At 40.4% G+C, this 19,633-nt stretch overlaps 1 protein-coding gene across 5 annotated transcripts in view; it reads right to left on the reverse strand.

Moving 5' to 3' along the window:
- Positions 1–19,633, reverse strand: part of rpgrip1l (RPGRIP1 like) — a 263,930-nt gene that overhangs the window by 210,063 nt on the left and 34,234 nt on the right. Inside the window, exons 2-6 of one of the 5 annotated variants that reach the window (XM_068049459.1) lie at positions 12,638–12,715; positions 10,482–10,559; positions 10,046–10,133; positions 5,373–5,517; positions 1,114–1,412 (exon numbers count right to left, since the gene is read on the reverse strand). In XM_068049459.1, coding sequence (XP_067905560.1) covers positions 1,114–1,412; positions 5,373–5,517; positions 10,046–10,130 — 529 coding nt within the window. In that variant the 5' untranslated portion in view covers positions 10,131–10,133; positions 10,482–10,559; positions 12,638–12,715. Of the gene's footprint in view, positions 1–1,113; positions 1,413–4,098; positions 4,915–5,372; positions 5,518–10,045; positions 10,134–10,349; positions 10,370–10,481; positions 10,560–12,637; positions 12,716–19,633 lie in introns of those variants that run through there. The other 4 variants (XM_068049460.1, XM_068049461.1, XM_068049458.1 and 1 more) reach the window with 4 other exon arrangements.

Consider the following 19,633-nt stretch of genomic DNA (forward strand, 5'->3'; position numbering starts at 1 on the left):
TGGCATAAATTTTGTTTCAATAATAGGTTGCTTTAGATTCAGCAAGATACAGACTTCATAATAATGCACTGCTTATTGGATTTAGGGGTCTGTCGCGTTGTTAATTGTCTATCATCAGTGACATGCTCAGTTTCAATATTATTCTGTAAATTCATTAATTGTCGAGAGTGTAGTGCTACAGTTCTCTTGGCCTCTAATACTAGTTTTCTTATACTACTAGATCACAACATTATGATATTTCAAGTGAAAGAAAGAAAGCAGGTGTGTCTAACATTTTTTCCAAGTATCCTTCCTAGAATTTACAGGTTCCCATTGTTAATTTCTTCAAGACAATCCTTTAACCCATTAAAAATTTACCTGAATATCCAGTAGTAGATTAAGGCTTAAAATGCTATGTGAAATAAAAATGAGATGATATTTAACTATAAGACCATTGTAGCTTTAAGTAGGCACTAAAAATGTAATTTCTTTTGATGTACAGGAGAGAACTTGGAGACTATTAGAAAATGTCCATTTTTGTGCCGTTCTCTGTCAAAAGATTCAAATTTTTGGCTGCAATGTGATCAGTAATATATAGTTTGTGCAGTCATATATAAATATTGACCCTTCACCCCTAGGCTGTATTTCTGTAATCTGCAGAAATCAGCAAGTGAAAGGTAGAGGAGGTAAGTGGTGTGAAACATAAAATATCTTAACCACTTGAATGCTCAACAGTGTTCATAGTTGGGCTGGATAGCAGAGGTGAAACAAATATGCATGAGTGTTTGTTAAAATAATGTTATTACTGAACAGTAAGAACAAAGAGAAAAAACGCTATATTTCAAGCAATCACAGGTTTGACTTAATATTGAAATTAATACTTGGAACCTGAACAACAATGAATAGTGCCAGGAAGATAAAGTGCCAGGAAGATACATGAACAAATTGACTTCAATTAGCTCTTAACTATACATCAAAAATATAAATACATGATAACTGTGGGCTACTGTATTCTGAATATGCATCCTGATTTTAAAAAATGCTTTGAATGAAATCTTCAGGTAAATGGCAAAGTACTATTGAGTAGGGTACAGTAGAAAAACTGAAAAATATATTTTCAGCTATGTTTAGTACCTTTTTTAAGATTCTCTTGCGTAAAGGCAACTTCATGAACTTTTCTGAGGCCAGTGTTTATGCGTGATTGTACATAACTGTACGGTGTGTTTCTACGGCCTTGCACCTGTAGCTGCTGTTTAGCAGCTAACAGTCGATTCTTCAGCCCCTCATTCTGCTTCTCCAGTTCACAAACTCTTTCCTGCAGCTCCTCTATCATCTCTTCCATCTCAATGTCTCTGCCTATCCGCTTGGTGCCGCCACTCTCCATTTCAGACCTCTTCTTGTCATTGACAAGCCTAATTAGCTTGGTAGCCATCCTGACAAAATACGAAAATATGAAAAGTCAGCGAAACTATTTTGTTGAAAAGGGCTAAACACTGCTAAAGACTCTAGTATGGAACGTGAATAATACATTTCAGGTTTTGAAATAACTATTACTGCCTGTGAAGAGCGCTTTGAAGTTAATCAAAACCATAGAAGAGCAATCTGCTTTATAACACTGACAAATAGCAGTTTCCTAGGGCTTATCATTCTAGCTTGCTACACAGGCAACACATACTTACTCCATATGCTTGATGAATAACAAATCAAAGGAAGTTATATGTGGAGCACACCATAAGTTGCTAAGAATAGTTCCAAGGAGTGGGTGTTGAAGGAATGCAAGGTTTGAATCTCATACCTTAACATTGTGTTTGTCCCCTCTACTGTACCACATACAGTGTCAAGAATTTTAGACTTTAAAACCTCACAAGCATATCCTGCTATAAAGTTTAGGTGGTCCTTAATAAAATGCAAGCAATGTGGAACACATTATTAATTATAAGTTCCTATCTTTAGCTTTGCTTTGCAACCTTAAATGAAACAATGGCAAAAGTAGATCTGAACAAATAATGACTTTCAGACACAGTTTGATTTTAAATTCAAGACAGGCCATCATGGTTTTCATCTTTAAAAAAAACTCTCAGAATTTACTGTTGGCATTTGATCAACTGTACCTTTGATTCCATCCAGTTTTGATGTGAAATACTAACTGGGAACAAAAGTCTATCAAAGGGCACATGAGGGTGATGTAATATAGAGTAACAGAAAACATGCATATCAGTGAATGGAAAACATTTGGCATACAAAGAAAGGAAAGGTGGCTTTGATGAATAGGACAAGTTGCAGACCCTACAAAATTGGTCGCACATCTCTAACACTAAAACTTTGTGCCTGGTTAATAACAAGCCCTGCTTTTTGCACTAGGTTTGTCACATGTGTAAAACAATGTATCCATTTATTTGTTTAAGGTGTGTGATTTGCTATGATGTGGTATATGTCAAGTGCTGGAGTTAAATGGGAAACAGTGAAACCAAATATATTTATATACATCAGAGGAGATAGGAGGAAAACATATGTTGAATTACCTCCAAACATCAACTAAGTTTGAAACAAAAATAATTAAGTACTTCCTCTTTGTTGAAAGATGTTTTTTTAAAGTATAGTCAGGAAGCTTGTTGATGCAAATAACTTCAGGATAAATGCTTGGGTAATGGAAATTTCAGATCACAGGATTAGGCAAAATGTATTAGACATTTTATTAGTGTTTAACTTAACTTCTTTCACACTCAACACTGTTAACAGCTAATAAATTGCCCTGCAAATAATGCTATTATCTGTTAAGAAGTTAAGCAAAGATACAACAGCTTTGTTAAAGTAATGCTACTATTTGACATCCAGCATAATTTTCTTTCATAGCTATTTCATCTCCTGTAGTGTTGCTCATAGTGAGCAAGAAGATTAAGATGCTCACAACACATATGAGATAACATCAGATTTAGTGATATATGCTTAATAGTGTTCTTGAATTTTTTTTACAATTGATAGATTTAACAACTCAATTATCATTTAATTAAAACTGAAAATATGTGGCCTTTATTTTATATTTCTTTACATATATATATTTTATTTTTTATCCCCTATCATTTTCAAATCTGAGAACACACAGCAAGATGGTGTGCTGGATGCACAACTTGGCATAGATGCATCAACTTCTGTATGGATTCTCCCGTAACCTCCTGCTATAACTTCGGCAGAAGATTGGTGGAAACCCAAGAGAAATAGCATAAATGGCTGTTAACACTGTTTTTCCATGATTTTCATTACTCTTTTGACAAAATTATGGCAGAAAATTGGGGAAGCCCGAAGTGAATACTGTTTGACAGTGGTTAGCAATACTGAGGAGAGACAATGGAGTTTGGCTGTACTTGTGGGTAAGTCCTGCACTTTAGCATTGCGTTAGAGATTTGGCAGCACCCTGGGCTTTAGTAGCGCATGGGTAGGGTCTTGGGGAACTGGGATGGGCGTCCTGGAACTTAACAGAGCTGCAATGGAACAAATCTATCAATTTGGCATATGGGGCCCTTCAATCTCGCACCACAGGGCATGGTGAACCCTGGGTTTGGCAGGGCTGTGAAAGACAATGTGAGGTCACGGGTAGATTTGTAGTGCCAGTCGGCAGTGAAGGGAGGGCAGGAAATGGGCCTGCCAATATCAGATAGAAGAATCCCACGTTTAGCAGCACTGATTTGTTATTTTCTAAGGGGTCTCTGTTAACACTGAATTTGGTGATTTCCAATGGGTTTTTGAGCATTTCTGTGTCTGTCTGTGTCTATGTGTTTCTCATACACATACACAGCTGCAAAAAAAATCTTAATACACTGATTACTATAAGCAAAACATTGGTGGTAATCGGATTAGGAAAAGCACCATATTTTCCCCCTCTTTCTTTTAGTACCCTGTTCTCATGTCTCACAGATGTCACGGATTAGGATTTTAACATTTTCTAAATGCCAGTTTAACAGGTAATAATCAGATGCAAATTAGAGACTCTTTCTCTTTCTAACTAATAAGTATTTAGCAATTTAAAATAATAAAAGTAGTAATGATGTGGTAATTAGAGGCAGTTTGCTTTAAAATTCAAATAATTTGTTTTTATTTGATAAATCAACACAAGATCTCTGCCTCTCTCATCGTAATGAGATTTGTAAAGTTTATACAACACAAAGCAAAGGTTACAACAGGTATGCAATGCATAATTTGTCTTTTTTGCAATTTTATAAAAGTACATAGGCTGTCTGTTTTAAATGAACATTTTGAATTCTGATCATTAATTTTTCTTCAAATAATTCTGAACAACAACTTGAGCACAAACTGCAGGAAGCTGTAAATATTCCAGAAGCTCTACTACTAAATGGTACAAATACATCCTCAGAAAGTGGACTACACATGCTTAGACTACTTAATTTGAACTAAGATAACAATGTAACAACTCTAAATTCCAGTTTTCAGGAGAGACTGAGGCCTTTTTTTTTACTAAAAGACAAATATGGATAAGTTTAATCATACTGTTGTGAAATATTTAATTTTTAATTTTGTCTACGCCCTTATTTTAAACATTTCTGTTTGCACCAAGCACCAAATAATAACTGTGTTCTGTTCCAGTGTTTCCATGTTGTTCTTGTATGCAGCAGCATTGTCCAGATATGGGAAGATTTCATTTTATTGAATGTGGGCATCCTGACAATCTCAATGTTCTCACATGAATAATGGTCACTTGGGTGAGACACTCAGCACTCTTTTGCCCATATCCGGAATAGAGTCAATGTTTTTTTTTAAGGACACTGGGGCTATAACCAATTCGTCCACAACTAAGTTTTCATCGGCAATTGAAGCCATACAGCCCAGAAAGGTTCAAGGTTCAATCCACAATATGTGCCAAGTTAGCTGAGCTCAACTGGAATTGCAATTTGGGATTACAAAAGTCTTGATGTTCTCGGGCTAGCAAGAGGAGAAAAAGAAAGATCAGCCAGGGTCCCTTCTCATTTCCCTGCAGTAATCCTTGCTGACAAATATGCATATATGGACATCAGGTGAGTACCAGAATGGGTCAGCTATGATGATCCTGAGATCAAATAGCCTGCCAGCAATCACTGGGCCCACATGTGAAAAATGATCATTTGGAAGAGATACTGCTTCATCAGTAGCACCCATCGAACCATATCCGAGCATAGGTCTGCGTTTTTGAGCAAAAAATTGGGAGGGAGACATTGAGACAGTTGAAGTTGCAAAAGAGAAGTTTTTAAAACTTCACTTGTCTTTTTGAAACAATGTAACACATTAGACAATAGGTTAGAATATTCTAATAGCCAGACAGATACTTAGCAGTTGTTAAATAGCTGATAGGAGAGAAAAAAACATTTTGATTATTAAAGAATGAAATTAACAGGAATTCCAACCTTTTAATTTTATCTTCTTGTTTTCGCGCATGTTGTTTCAGTAAAAGATTTTCCTCATGTAGCCGAAGAAAGCGATCTTCTAGCTCTTCACGGCCGATACGAGACACTGCTTGACGAACTCTAGTGTTCTGTGCACCAGATGATTCTGTGATTAGAAGGAAAGATTAAGTCACATATTATAATTATATGGTTATTAGATGTTGTACAATAGGGCAGATGATTTAGTACTAACGCTCAATTTCAATATTTCAAAATTAACAACATGTTCCAACTGAGAGACTCCTATGACAGTTTGTATTTGTTAGTGGTTGACCCTGATTTCTGTGATATGATTTTGCTGTGGTGATTTATTGTATGTTATTCCAATTAATGGAATAACATAGGGGAAAGTGCAAAAAACGTGATCTAAACAGTCAATTAGTATAGCATTTATCAGAAGAGAGATGCACAATAGGGTAATTGTCATCCAGTGGCATACTGAAAACTAAAGCACTAATTAACAGTACATTAATACTGCAATAGCTGACATTTTGTGTTCTAAGCTTGTGTTGTAAGGTTTCTAAACTAACTCACTTTTGTGCACAGGACACTGTATCTGTAATGATTTAATTGAGAGTGAGAACAAAACATTTCAGAAGTATCTTGAGTTTTCCTTTCGCTCAAGCGAATTAAAACCAGCAATTCAGCAGTGTGACAAGGTGGTGGCACAGCAAATTTGTGCCAAACAGGCTGTGTTACATTGTGGTCAGTCACCAGGCAACATCTACATCTAGTAATCCTTGTCAACAGCTGTGGAGTTGCTCTAGGGATTGGAGTCCATGAGCTTTTCTTCAGAGAATGAAAGGGGTTGGGGAAGAAAAATGATGAATACAGCCAACCTGGAGATATATCTTTTCGTGAAATTCCCCTCATCATCTCATGAAGCTCTATTCCAGTGGAATCATGAATTTGCATGCATACCACTCAATCCTGACTCCAATCTTTTGCAACATTGATCCTTATCTCGTTTCCTGGTTTCACCATTTCATTTTTTGATATACCCGTCCCATTCTAAAAATATGTTTTTATTTCTCACTATCTTATAGCCTCCTTGTTCCCTTTCTGCTCTGATAGGTCTTCTACTTTTAATCCCATAGCTTTATTAATCCTGCCTGCTCTCTCTAGTCTTAAAATGTACTTACTACACCTCCTGCCATACTCATTTAAATCCTTCCCTGGTACTCTATTTACTTTGCCCATAAGGTCATTTCCTTCCCTTGTTCTAGAACTTGGTCCAATGCCCCAAAATTTGGGACGCTTACCTCCTGCTCCAATCTTATAGCCAGGTGTTGACCTTTCCTCTCCCCAACCTACCCAGTACATGACACAGAAAGCCATTTGGAGATTACGGCTATGAAATTCAATGGTGCTGCGCTGGTTTTCAGGCACCAAACTGGTTCCTAAACCTCCAATAATGTGGGTAGCAATGATACATTCATAACAAGCTGGAAGAGCACCACCCAATATTTTCCTATATGTTAGGGGTCTAATGTTTGTAAGGCTTCCTGTGCAAAACTGGGCTCCCCCGAGTGCAGTTGGAGCTGGGGTAGACTGCATTCAGGAAAACCAGTCTACATGTGGCCTAACCAGCGATCCGTAAAGGGACTGCTAGAGGTCACTGCCAAAAAGGTAAGTTTTCCAAAAATAAACATACCTGAGTGTGGAACTAGGAGGTGCAGGAATCCTCCCCCCGACTCTAGATTAAAACCACGGGTTGCTGCTGGTCTACCTTCCCGATCACCTTCTTTCCCAATTGACTCCTCCTGGTAGCCCTCCCATTCCCTTTAAGCACTTATATGAACCTGCTGCTGGAAGTCAGCGGTCCAAAATTCCAAAGCTTTTTGCTGGCAAGTTGCCTCAGGACACCCAAGCGGTGTCCACAGCTCGCCAGTCTCATTTAAATGAGGCCCGAGACCTAATATCAGGTGCACCTTGAGCCTATACATTCAGGTGTAGGGATCGTTCCCTGCTTCCTGTTTGTGCTGCCTCTAGGACAGTAACTCTTGCGGTCCTACTTTTTTAATCCAATGACTAACTCCTTAAACTCACTCTGCAAGACCTCAAATGTTATTCCATATTCCATATGGATCATGACTACTTTTGGCTGCACTCTCCCACCCATTCTTATGATGGCCTTCATCTTGGCACCAGAAATGCAACATACAATTGGGAATCCCAGTAACAACTATGAAACAATCTACACTCCTGACTTTACAATCTCCCACTGTTAAAACTCTGCTATTCTTGTAGCCTACTTGTCTCACCCCTGGGTATTCCATTGCTTCATGCCACAATACCATTTCTGAGTCACTTTTACTGTCCACCTCATACTTGCCCAACATTATGTATATATTAATACAAAAGCATATGTCTATTGGTCATTTCCAGTAACTGAAGGGTTTCCATGACTACTATATGTTTCTGATTCTCCTGCAAATGTCCACCCCCTTCTGTCTATGCTATATTTCTGTCCTGAGCTGTTTAACACTGCCTCTTGGGTGAGCACAATCTGGAAAGTAAGAACCAAAAACTTCTCATTCTTTCTAATGCTGTGGAGCACGGTCAATCGCTGTTCAAGCACAGGGATCAAAGACTTGGGGCTGACTATAATCAGTGCACCGTGCTCCACGGCGGCGCACTGTGACATGGAAGTGCTGCCGAACAGCCCTCGCGATATTATGCGCGGGGGCTGATTTAAATAGAGGGGGCGGAGTGGCCTCCCCAGATGACATGGCTGCCGCATCCCTGTTGCGCCATTTTTAAAGGGCTTCAAGCCCTGACTGCTGATTTCAACATAAATTCAACATAAAAGCTCTACTTCCACCCCCCCAATGATTGAAAAATAAATTTATTTCCCCCTTTCCCCCAAAAAAACATTTTTGACAGTCCCGACCTTTAAAACCGAAACTTTTCACTCTTTGACCTTCAACCCCTTCCCACCATCCCCACAGCCAATAAAAAATGTTTCCCCCGCTCCTCTACACCTCCCGCCCTGAAAATTTTATTCCTTCCCCCTTCCCACCAAGTTCGTGCCTTCGGAACTCCGTATGGCGTGGGATGGCTGCCGCCTGCAGGTAAGTTAATTTACATATCATTTAGGTTGATTTAAATATGCAGATGAAGGGCGGCAGAGCGGCCACACCGAGGTCCCCCCGCCGCCAGTAATTTGTGGCGGGCCCTTCTCGACCGGATGACAGGGCCCTTCTCAACGTCACAGGTCGAGGCGGGCCTCTCCCTGCAAAATTTTACCGGTCCCCCCGTTATGACCCATGACGTCAAAAGGCTGGTACAATTCAGCCCTTGTGGGGGGGAATTATATGCTGGTGGCGAAGGTGTTGACGTAGGGGGAAACCGAGGCTGAGATCCTCACGTTGCCTCGTGTATGGAAGGCCCACCGAATTTAGTGCCAATCAGGTACTTAACTAAACTGTCGGAGTCTCGGTCTTGCAGAGCTGCCAGCCAATCAGAGGCAGAATTCCACCCCCCCAATCCGAGTCAGGAAGCAGCCCGCACAGTTTTTTGTGCCGTGTTTCCCCGTGTGGTGACAGGGCCGCTTTGCACTAACATTTCAGAAGAGGACCTTAAATAAGGGCCTCAATTGGCGGCAGGACGAGAAGGCCGTTCAGAGCCCTTACTGCCCCGGTCTAAATTTCGGCGCAGGCAGGATGGTGGCAGGGTCCCCTCCGCCACCATTCCACCCAATTTTATGCTCACCCCATATCCTAACTCGCCATGAGGGAGAGAATAAAATTCCACCCTTGATTTTTTGTCAGTGCAATGTGTTGTTCCTAGATACATTGTGGATCTATGACGATCCACATTATTGTACTCCAGGCACATCACAAGAGTTCCCCATAATGCCGTCCTTCTGTGGCTAAAAATGAACAGGGTCTGAATTCTCATTCGCACCAAAATGTGACAAGTATCAAATTCTGCTTACTCTCCTCACACAAGTATTATAGAACAAAAACCTCCCTTCAAATTGCATCTCAATGATGAGCCTCTTCTAAAGCTGAACTTCTGCTGAGGTTAAACACCACATTCTTTTGGACTTTAACACTTCATTCATCCCTCGCTGCTCAAGATTCATTTGGTAAGTTTTGTCTGTTTCTGCTTATGACTCGGCAACAACCATCATGGACAAGGTACATGAATAAGTTGAAATGTATGACCAAGGCAACAGGTCTCAAAAAAATTGACCTAAAATTTTGAGTCCCAATATTCTGTCTCCATTGCCGTCCAATGCAGATTATTGTGAATAAGGATTCAAGAATATCGGGATCCCATATGGAATTAATTTAAATAAAATGTCTTCTTAAAAATTTTCATACAAAATCTCCCTAACAGAAAAGGGAAGAAAGGAAATGTTAGTTTTAAAATAGCGATCAAAATGACTTCTGTTTATGGTAACAGGATGTTACAGAGACACAGAATCATGAAACAAAACTAAATCTCTACTTGTACAAGGCAGGTGAAGGGTACAATTAGTACCAGCTGATGTTCAATAGTGGCTTTAATCAGTAAACCTTGACCATTTGGATCAATGATACCATAAAAGGAAGAGATTATGAAGTAAAACTAATGGATACACTGATCAAAGTATGTTCTGGTAATGACTAGCAGGTGCCTCCAACCTTGCAATCCACCAATTCCAGCCAGGCTCATTCCTACATCCTTCACAGGGAGGTCTCCTGCTGTCTCATCAGCTAGGCCCGACATGGTCTGTGAAAAAAAGAGGACAAATTACATCTGAGTGTTTTTTATCCACACCTTGTACTTAACATCTTAGGATTTTATCACTAAACAGATGGGGTCATCTTACTTTTATGGCTTTTCCTCAGAAAGAGTCCATGTTTTGAAGCTGAGGTTATTAAAGTAATCAAAACATATCATGAATGTTTCAGAGTGGTGATAAAAAAAACTTAGTTTAATCCTTACGCTGTTTAAAACCTTTCATCTGCGACTCAGATAAATTACGATACAAAGCTTACAACCACTTTGTTCTGCTTTATGAAATAACTAACTCCAGCTTTACAGTCTTTACCACCTGTTCCACATCTGGATGCTTACACTCAAGTGTATTTGCTAAATATTTGCCAACCCAGGTGTTTCTTCCTTTACAAGATGTTTTACCTCATGCTGCAGCCCCTGCAAAGTCAAAAATATGCACTGTGTTAAAATTTACACAGTAGTTGGCAATTGTAATTCGAGGTTGCAATGACACACAAATATTGTTTTCATGAAAACTATGTTCAAATGTTAACCACATAGTTTACAATAATAATGCATTTTAATGACTTAAGCAGCTAATATTAGGCAATCTAGTTCAGTAGAGTTGATGGGTGATGATATTATTAGTGGCAATGGATTTTTGAAATAACAAACATTATAGTTTTTTGATATTTTCCATATCAACATTGTCAAGTAGATTAATTAGCATGGTCTGAGCTGTGGAGAAACAGATAGGGACAGAAAAATGTCAGTCCTTTCAAAAAATACAACAGTTTAAAACCTATAGAGATTGCCTGAATATGACAGGTTACAACGTAAGATAATTACTGATGAGGAAGGCCTTTGGTGCATCTTTAATTGATCCATCTAGAGAGATGTCAGAGGTCCTCCATTTCAGCATTGAGTTGTTTCTTAAAAGATTCCTAGGTTTTTATCTCTCCTATTCTTTCTGGAACCCTATTCCATATACCTAACATTCTTTGAGTGAACAAAAAATTCCTAATAATTCAAACTTACCTCTTGCTAGCCTGAATCTGTCCTAATCTCATGATACAACTTAAAGTAATATTCTTAAACTAGAACCTTTTCCATTTCTTTCACTGTCTTATATATCTCTATATGATCACTTTTTTAGATGGCTTCTCTCCAGGCTGAAAAGCTAAAGTCTCTCCAGTCTTTCCTTATAGTCCAGCCCTTTGACAATAACAGAAAGCCTCATGGCTCTTCTCTGCACTGGTTCTAGCACTTAAATGTTAGTCTTGTGTCTTGCAGCTAGAATTTGATGCAGTACTCAAAGTACAGTCTGGCCAGAACACGGTACAGTTTGGTTGTGACTTCCTCTGACTTGCATTCTTCAATTCTGGTTACGTACTTCAACATTTTTAACTAATAAGTCTGTAGCTTGTTTCCGTTTACAAACAGGGATTTAATATGTTAGTGTATGTTGAATACGCATGCATGGGTGGCAATTGTGAGGGGAATTGAATACAAAAGTGGGGAGATTATGCTTCAGCTACACAGGGCATTGGTGAGACCACATCTGGAGTTCTATGTACAGTATTGGTCGCCTTATTTAAGGAAGGATGTAAATGCATTGGAAGCAGTTCTAGACTAATGCCTGGAATGGGTGGGTTGTCTTATGAGGAAAGGTTGGACAGGCTAGGCCTGGATCCGCTGGAGTTTAGAAGAGTAAGGGGTGACTTGATTGAAACATATAAGATCTTGAGGGGCCTTGACAGGGTGGATGTGGAAAGGATGTTTCCTCTTGTGGGAGAACCTAGAACTAGGGGTCACTGTTTAATCAGGGGTCTTCCATTCAAGACAGATGAGGAGAAATGATTTCTCTCAGAAGGCCGTGAGACTTTGGAACTCTCTTCCTCAAAAGGCAGTGGAAGCAGAGTCTTTGAATATCTTTAAGGCAGAGGTAGATAGGTTCTTAATAAGCAAGGGGGTGAAAGGTATTGTGGGTAGGCAGGAATGTGGTGTTGAGGTTACAATCAGATCAGCCATGATCTTGTTGAATTGCAGAGCAGGCTTGAGGGACCGAGTGGCCTACTCCTGCTCCTAATTCGTATGTTCGCATGTAATTTGTTAAGCTATGTCCCCAATAGATGAATAGATAAGAAGTCTGTTCTAACTATTACAGATCATTCAATCTGGTGGATAAATATCCAATCTCATTGCAGTTAAAAGAAATGCTGGATATATTAAATGGGGCTTTACTTTAGTACACCACCAAAAGATTTGGAATAATATTTCTGTGGGCTGAATTTATATGAGGTGGGTTAGTCTGAGGCCAATAGAGGAAAATAGCCTACTCCGACTCTGTGGTTAGTGTCGCCATGTAAATGTAATTGAGCAAATGTTTTAAAGGTTCGTAATTCATATTATGTTGAGAAATAGTTCAGGAAAAGCATCTTTGTTGCAGTTGATATATTGAATATATAACCAAAATTTGTAATTACACTGTTTTGCAATGAATACTTTGCGCTTACCTGTTCTATGTTAAATAAATGGTCTGCCGGTTTATACCCCGAGCCTTGGTCTGATGGAGTGTACTTTCAATCTGTCTACTGAAAATGATGAAAATCAAATGGCAGCAAGTGGCATATCCCAGTAAACTGGAGTACAGTGGTGTTTTCTTTTTGACTCCTGGGTTTCACGATCATGTACTTTGATATTTTGTGGTGCAAAACCATGTTCAACAATCATACTGGAGTATGTACCTCATGTTAAAAATATGCACTAGTAATTTCTATAGGGGTTCTTCCTATTTCAACCTGTAGCTTTGGTGGAGGATTGGCAGCAACCCCAGAGAAATGGCATGAACAACCAACGTTAAGGTGGGAGAATGGAAGAACCTCCACAGAAATTTTCTCATGATTTTTATGTTGAGGTTTCATGGAAGCAGGTCACTGGGAAGATAATAATAGATACAGCTTCATTTTATTTGGCTTATACATTGGACCATGACTCATAATGGGGGCAAGGATGTACCCCATGAACAATGGCAATTAGCAAATAATTGGGAGTTCCCAAATTATCATTTTACATGTATGGTTCAACACCTGAGGCATGAGAGTGAAGACAAGTGAAAATAAATAAATTGGTGGGTAGGTCGATAACCCAGAAGACACATATTTAACATAATTTGCAAAAGACCCAGAGGAGGTGAGAAGTATTTATTTTATGCAGTGAGTTTTTATGATCTAAAAGGCACTACTTGAAAGGGTGGTAGAAGCAGATTCAATAGTAACTTTTAAAAGGGAATCAGATAAATACTTGAAAAGGAAAAGTTTCCAGGGCTCTGGGGAAAAAGCAGGGGAGTGGGATTAATAGCTCTTTCAAAGAACAGTAAAGCCATGATGGGCTGGCTAGCCTCCTGTGCTGCAAGATTCTAAAACTTATGCAAGAATTATGTCCTGTTAAAATTCTGTCAAATAATTGAGAAGGCAGATAATGGAGACTCCAGTCTGTAGTTTTCTTTTAATTTTATTCTTTAAAAAATTCTAGTAATGTAGATTCTGGATTTTAACCAAAGCAGCTCTACCTTGGACGTTGGTAGAGTGTTCCTGAAGATCCAGCTTGAGACTGAGCACAAAAGGTCCAGGAACAATAACAGTTTGCATTTATATGGCAGATTTAACGTAGAGAAATGTCCCACGATGCTCAAAAAGGAAGAAAGGAATACATAATGAACTTTGTGGAAGTGTTGAGAGGGGAGTAAAGATGTCAAAGAAATGGGATTTCTGAAGGCTATTAAAAACTGAGAGAGTTAGAAAGTTTACCTGCTTTAGAGAGGGAGTCAGAGAGTAGGGTTGAGATGGCTGAAGTCTCTGCCATCAATGGTGAAGCAGGGAAGGGTGTAGTAGTCACATGATGAAAGGTCACAGGATAGGCAATAATGGGTTTTTGGTAGACGAGTAGCCATGGAAATAAAGCAGGAGAGGTTGGATCCAAACATTAGGTGAAATTTGACAAGCTATTAGCATCAATACCGTTTAAATTAAATCTGTATAAATCACACAGAAAAACTAGTGCTAATGTAAGGCCTGGAAGAAGCTCTAAACATTCACCCTGAAAAATTTAAACTCTCAATTTTTACTGCTATGATTTATTTAAGTTTTCCTGTTGAAAATGGAATAGAAATTTCTCTCTAAACTAACAGCAAACTTTAAAGAACCATAACTTCCCAAGAATTATCAGATTGTATGATTTAAAAACTGCATATAGGTTCATGACATTCTGCCATAATCATTTTTCCACTAAGCCACCATTTACAGACTCAGATTTATTATTTAACCACTGGTAAGATTTTGTGCAATCCTGCATGCAAATTGTTTTCAAGGTCATGGACCACATTTCAATTCAAAATACAGATTAAAATCAGAGATTTGGGAGTGGACTCTGTTTTGACACAAAATGACAAATACGCTCTGTGGCTTAGCACTCAACAATATTCACTGAAAGGATTTAAGCAAGGAAAAATCTATGGTCATTTTCGACAAACCAACAGAAAATTGTGGGGCACTGCAATTCTCCAACAGAAAGCACTTTGGATTACTTAGCTGCTTGCATGACTGACTTCAATACAGGCTATGAGCAGTAAAACTGTGCTGCTAAATCTGGCAACCAGACTCTTGTACATTTGATCTGCACATTCAAAAACAGTCACATAAAACTTCCTGTAGGGCATGACAATATTATTCCCCTTGAGCAAATTTTTTTTTTATTTCCAAAATATACTTTATTCATAAACATCTGTAAAAATTACATTGCCAAACAATTATCTTAGAGTAAAATTATAAGCTATTAACAAATGTGGGATTTATTCAGACTGTTCTTCCACAAGTAGGTCTCTGGCAACAATATCAAAGTGCCTATTGATAATGATCATTTGAATAGCAAGAGAAATTGTGAAGATATTTAGGTTGAACATTTCCTGTCAAGCACTAACAAATACCTAATATGTCGATGTTCAAAAGTACGCACCAAGACCTTCAAAAAGTTTTCTTTTCAAAGTATTTTTGACAAGCCAAAGTGAATAAAATAACTTTCTGCACCATAAAAATGAGTGTGGGTACATCAGGTAAACTAGAATTGCGCTCAGCTGAGATGCCCCTGCCTCTTGCAGTCGAGTAATGTGCCAATCACTTTCAAGACTTACAGAAGAATATTGCGCATACAGGTAAGCTGTGACGTCTGTGGATCTGTACACCAGTGAAGAGCCAATGACAACAGGAGTGAAGAAAATTGTTAAAAAGGGAGAGGAAATACAGCTATCATATAGTGTGCATTACTTACTGCAAGTAATAAAACTAAATAAACCCCTGATATTGTACGTTATATGCAATGTAAGAGAATTCAAATCTGATACTAAGAAGACTTACAACTCAAACCTTTTATTGTGTACGACCAAGTCTTGACAAACTCAATGAGGGGAATTTTAGGGTCCCGCAAGGGCAGTTTTGGTGGCATGTGGGGTGATGTAATTAGGAGTGAGTTTTTTTTTGATTTTCGAAGGTAGGTTATTTTATCGCAATTAAGTCAGCAGCGTGTTTGCGCCGTTCTGGGGCTCCCCCTTCACGGTGGTGGATTGCAGCTTTGCATGCATTTCCATACCATGAATACTCACTACCCTACACTTAGTTTAAATTAAGACCTACCTGCCAGATTAAGTTAGCGGCGAACAGTATTCATGTGCCACCCAGTTCACATTCGTTTGAACCATGGTGTTCAGCAGTCAGCTTTGTGCAGTTGTGTGTGAGGTCAGTGGTTTCAAGTCTTGAACTTATCAGCACAGGAAGGCCAATGTTGGAATGGATGTTTGGCTCCACGCTCGGCACAAGTAAGGACAAATCTTCTCTGCCGATGACGGGGAAGGCATGGAAGGTGGGGACTTCATGGAGGAGTGGGGAGGGTACCCAGGCACGATAGGGCGGGGTCTCAGGCGGGCAGAGGAGCAGACAAGGGAGGAAGGCACTTTCAGGCTGAAGCTGGCTGTGGGCAGTTGCAGTGGGTTGATGTGTGCATGACAATAAACAGATGGTCATGAGGGGCCTGAAGGGAGGGATAAGTGCTGTCTATGTCAGGGTCCTGTGGGGTGAAATCAGGGTACTGGCTGGCAGAAGGAATGGTCACAAGCAAAAAAAAAATTATGAGGGGGAGATGGTGCTTGGGTGCAAACTGAAAATGAAGGCACACCAAGTCCAAATTATAGCAAGCTTATTCTGTGGCTGCAATCAGTATATGCTTCCGAAGGCTGCTGATCCTTGTGGCTTGCAACCTAGAATGATTTATTGATGTGTGGCTCATGGTGTTTCAGAGTCACAGCAGGTTCCACCAATGAAAGTCTGGCCCCGCCACATGATCGCATGTGTCTCCCATGCCTGTTGCCGCATCATTAATTTGCATGTAAAATTGCACGTGAAACGGAAAAAAGGGCGGAGGCAGAAGTTCCGCCAATTTCCAGTTCCGCTGCTGGAAACGCCACGGGACTCATAAAATCCCAGCCAATATCTTTAAGCAGCAGTTATACAGATAAATAAACATATTTACCCTGTTTTTCCCCTGGGTAAAACTAACCATTTGTTCTTGTCTCTCTGTACAAATTGTGAAGGAAAGCTCAAGATCTTTATATGCCTCCAGCGATCGATACCATCGATGATTTATTATATAAAAGGAGAGTAGCTAAAGTAAACTGGCTGCTTAGAGGCAAAGACAGGAGAAATTATCATGGGGAATGAGAAAATGGCAGACACACAGAACAAATATTTTGCAGCTGTCTTCAAAGTGGAAGCCACAAATTACATACCAGAAATAGAGGGAAACCAAGGAGCTAATAAGAGTGAGGAACGTAAAGTAATTAATATCAGCAGAGAAAAGGTATTAGAGAAACATAAAGAACTAAAAGCCGCCAAATCCTAAGGACCTGCATCCTAGAGTTCTAAAAGTGGTGGCTGCAGATAATGGATGCACTGATTATGATTTTTCAAAATTCCCTAGATTCTAGAACGGCCCCAGCGGATTGGAAGGTAGGAAACGTAACACTGCTATTCAAGCAAGCAGGGAGACAGAAAACAGGGAATTACAGGCCAGTTAGCCTGACATCAATCATTGGGAAAATGCTGGAATCTATTATTAAGGAAGTCTTAACAATGCACCTGGAAGGTCATAGTATGATCAGATAAAGTCAACATGGTTCTATGAAAGGGAAATTATGTTTAATAAATTTAATAAGTTTTTTCAGGTTGTAACTGGTAGGGTAGATAAAGGGGAGCCAGTGGATACAGTATACTTGGATTTCCAAAAGGCATTTGATAAGCTGCCACACAAAAGGTTAATACACAAGGTAAGGACTCATGGAGTTGGGGGGTAATATATTAGCACAGATGGAGGATTGGTGAACGGACAGGAAGCAGAGAGTAGGCATAAGCGGGGCATTTTTAAATTGGCAGGCTGTATGTAACTAGTGGAGTGCCACAAGGAACAGTGCTGGGACCTCAGCTATTTACAATCTATATTAATAACTTATATGAAAAGGCCAAGAGTAATGCATCGATGTTTGCTGATGAAACAAATGCTGGGTCAGAATGTAAGCTGTAAGGAAGACACAAAGAGGCTGCAAAGTGGTGTCGACAGGTTAAGTGTGGAAAGTGTGAGGTTATTCACTTTGGTAGTAAGAATAGAAGAGCAGAATTTTTTTTGGAAATGTCATGAAACTTTTAAATGTTTGTGTTGAGAGAGATTTGGGTATACTTGTACAAGGAACACAGAAAGTTGGCATGCAGGTACAGCAAGAATAGGAAGTCTTGCTACAATTATATAGGGCACACCTGGAGTACTGTGCGCAGTTTTGGTCTCCATATATGAGGAAGGATATACTTGCCTCAGAGTAGGTGCCGCAATGGGTCACTAGATTGGTTCCTGAGATGAGAGGGTTGGCCGATGATGAGAGGCTGAGTAAATTGGGCCTCTATACTCTCTGGAGTTTAGAAGAATGACAGGTGATGTCATTGAAACATACAAGATTCTGATGAAGCTTGACATGGTAGACGCTGAGAGGTTGTTTGCCCTGGCTGGGGAATCTAGAACATGGAGGGTGGGGGGGGGGGGGGGGGGGTGCACAGTCTCAGGATAAGAGGTCGATCATTTAGGACTGAAATGAGGAGAAATTTTTTCACTGAAGGTTGTAAATCTTTGGAATTCTTGATCCCAGAGGATCATTGAGTATATTCGAGGCTGAGATAGATAAATGTTTGGGGCTAAATTTTACGCCGCCCCAGCAGGTCGGATGGTGGCGTGGGGGAGGATGCGGTCGGCGTACAATTGAGCGGGAGGCTCCGGGAGGCCTACCCACCCTGCTCCTGCCTCCGGTCAACTTTACGCAGTTGGGTGGGGGGGGCACTTAACGGTCACTTAAGGGCCATCGCCCGCCTCCACGAGTATTTTACCCATGGCAAGCAGGTGTGCTGGGGACGTGAAACGCGATAGCCGCCGGCCTTTCTGCACGCGGGGGGGGGGGGGGGGTTGGGGCCATGACAGTTGGACACAGAGTGCCTGATTGAGGGCCGCCTCCGCCTCCCAACCCACCCCCGGGACCAAGACACCCCCCCTCCCCCAAACATCCACTGTAGCCTCACCAGGGCACGACCGATCTCATTGGTGAGGTATGCCCAACTTACCTTCCCTCCTGGCTCCATGGCATCGGCTGGGCTGCAGTCCCAGCAGTGGCCACCGCTCCCGGTGGCACTGCTGGGACTAAGAGCTACTGGCCCGCTGATTGGCCAGCAGCTCACAGAGGTGGGACCTCCTCTCTCAAGCGGGTTGAAGTCCCGTCTCAGGATAATTAAAGTCCGGGGACCCGTAAAATGCAGGACGGATCCCTGGGCTAGGCGAAAGCGGGTTTGCCACCGACTTTTACATCATTGGCTAATTCCCGTCTGCCTAAGGTAAAATTCAGCCCTTGGTCTCTCAGGGAAGCAAGAGATATGCAGAGCAGCAGAAAAGTGGAGTTAAGGGAGGAGATCAGCCATGATCATACTGAATGACAGAGGGCTCGAGGTGTCTACTCCTGCTCCTATTTCTTATGTTATTATGGCATGACAAGAGTTAAGGTGAATGACCCTCAGAATTGAGGTAGTTCCTGCAAAACACCAGACATCAACTTGCTTACTGTTATGCATGTAACTAATCATTTTGGGCCACTGTCCCATTTCCTACTCAAAATTATCATGTTTCCCAATGTATTGACAAAAAGAAGACAACAGCGCAAATCACGCATCTTGCGCCTCAGTAGAAAAAAAAGCCCAGTCAGCTAAATTGTGAACAGATACATTAAACCCTAAAACAGCCATAGAATGAACTGTTATGACCAGGTGAGAAAGGGGTCTAGGGCACCCCTCTCAGCCTCTTTCTGATTTGGCCATAACAGGGTTTAACTTTTAAAACACCATGTTTTAGCTTCCCCCTCAGTGAGTCCTTGCTCTCTG

This window comes from Heterodontus francisci, chromosome 17 (genome assembly GCF_036365525.1).
Source record: "Heterodontus francisci isolate sHetFra1 chromosome 17, sHetFra1.hap1, whole genome shotgun sequence".
Classification (NCBI taxonomy): domain Eukaryota; kingdom Metazoa; phylum Chordata; class Chondrichthyes; order Heterodontiformes; family Heterodontidae; genus Heterodontus; species Heterodontus francisci.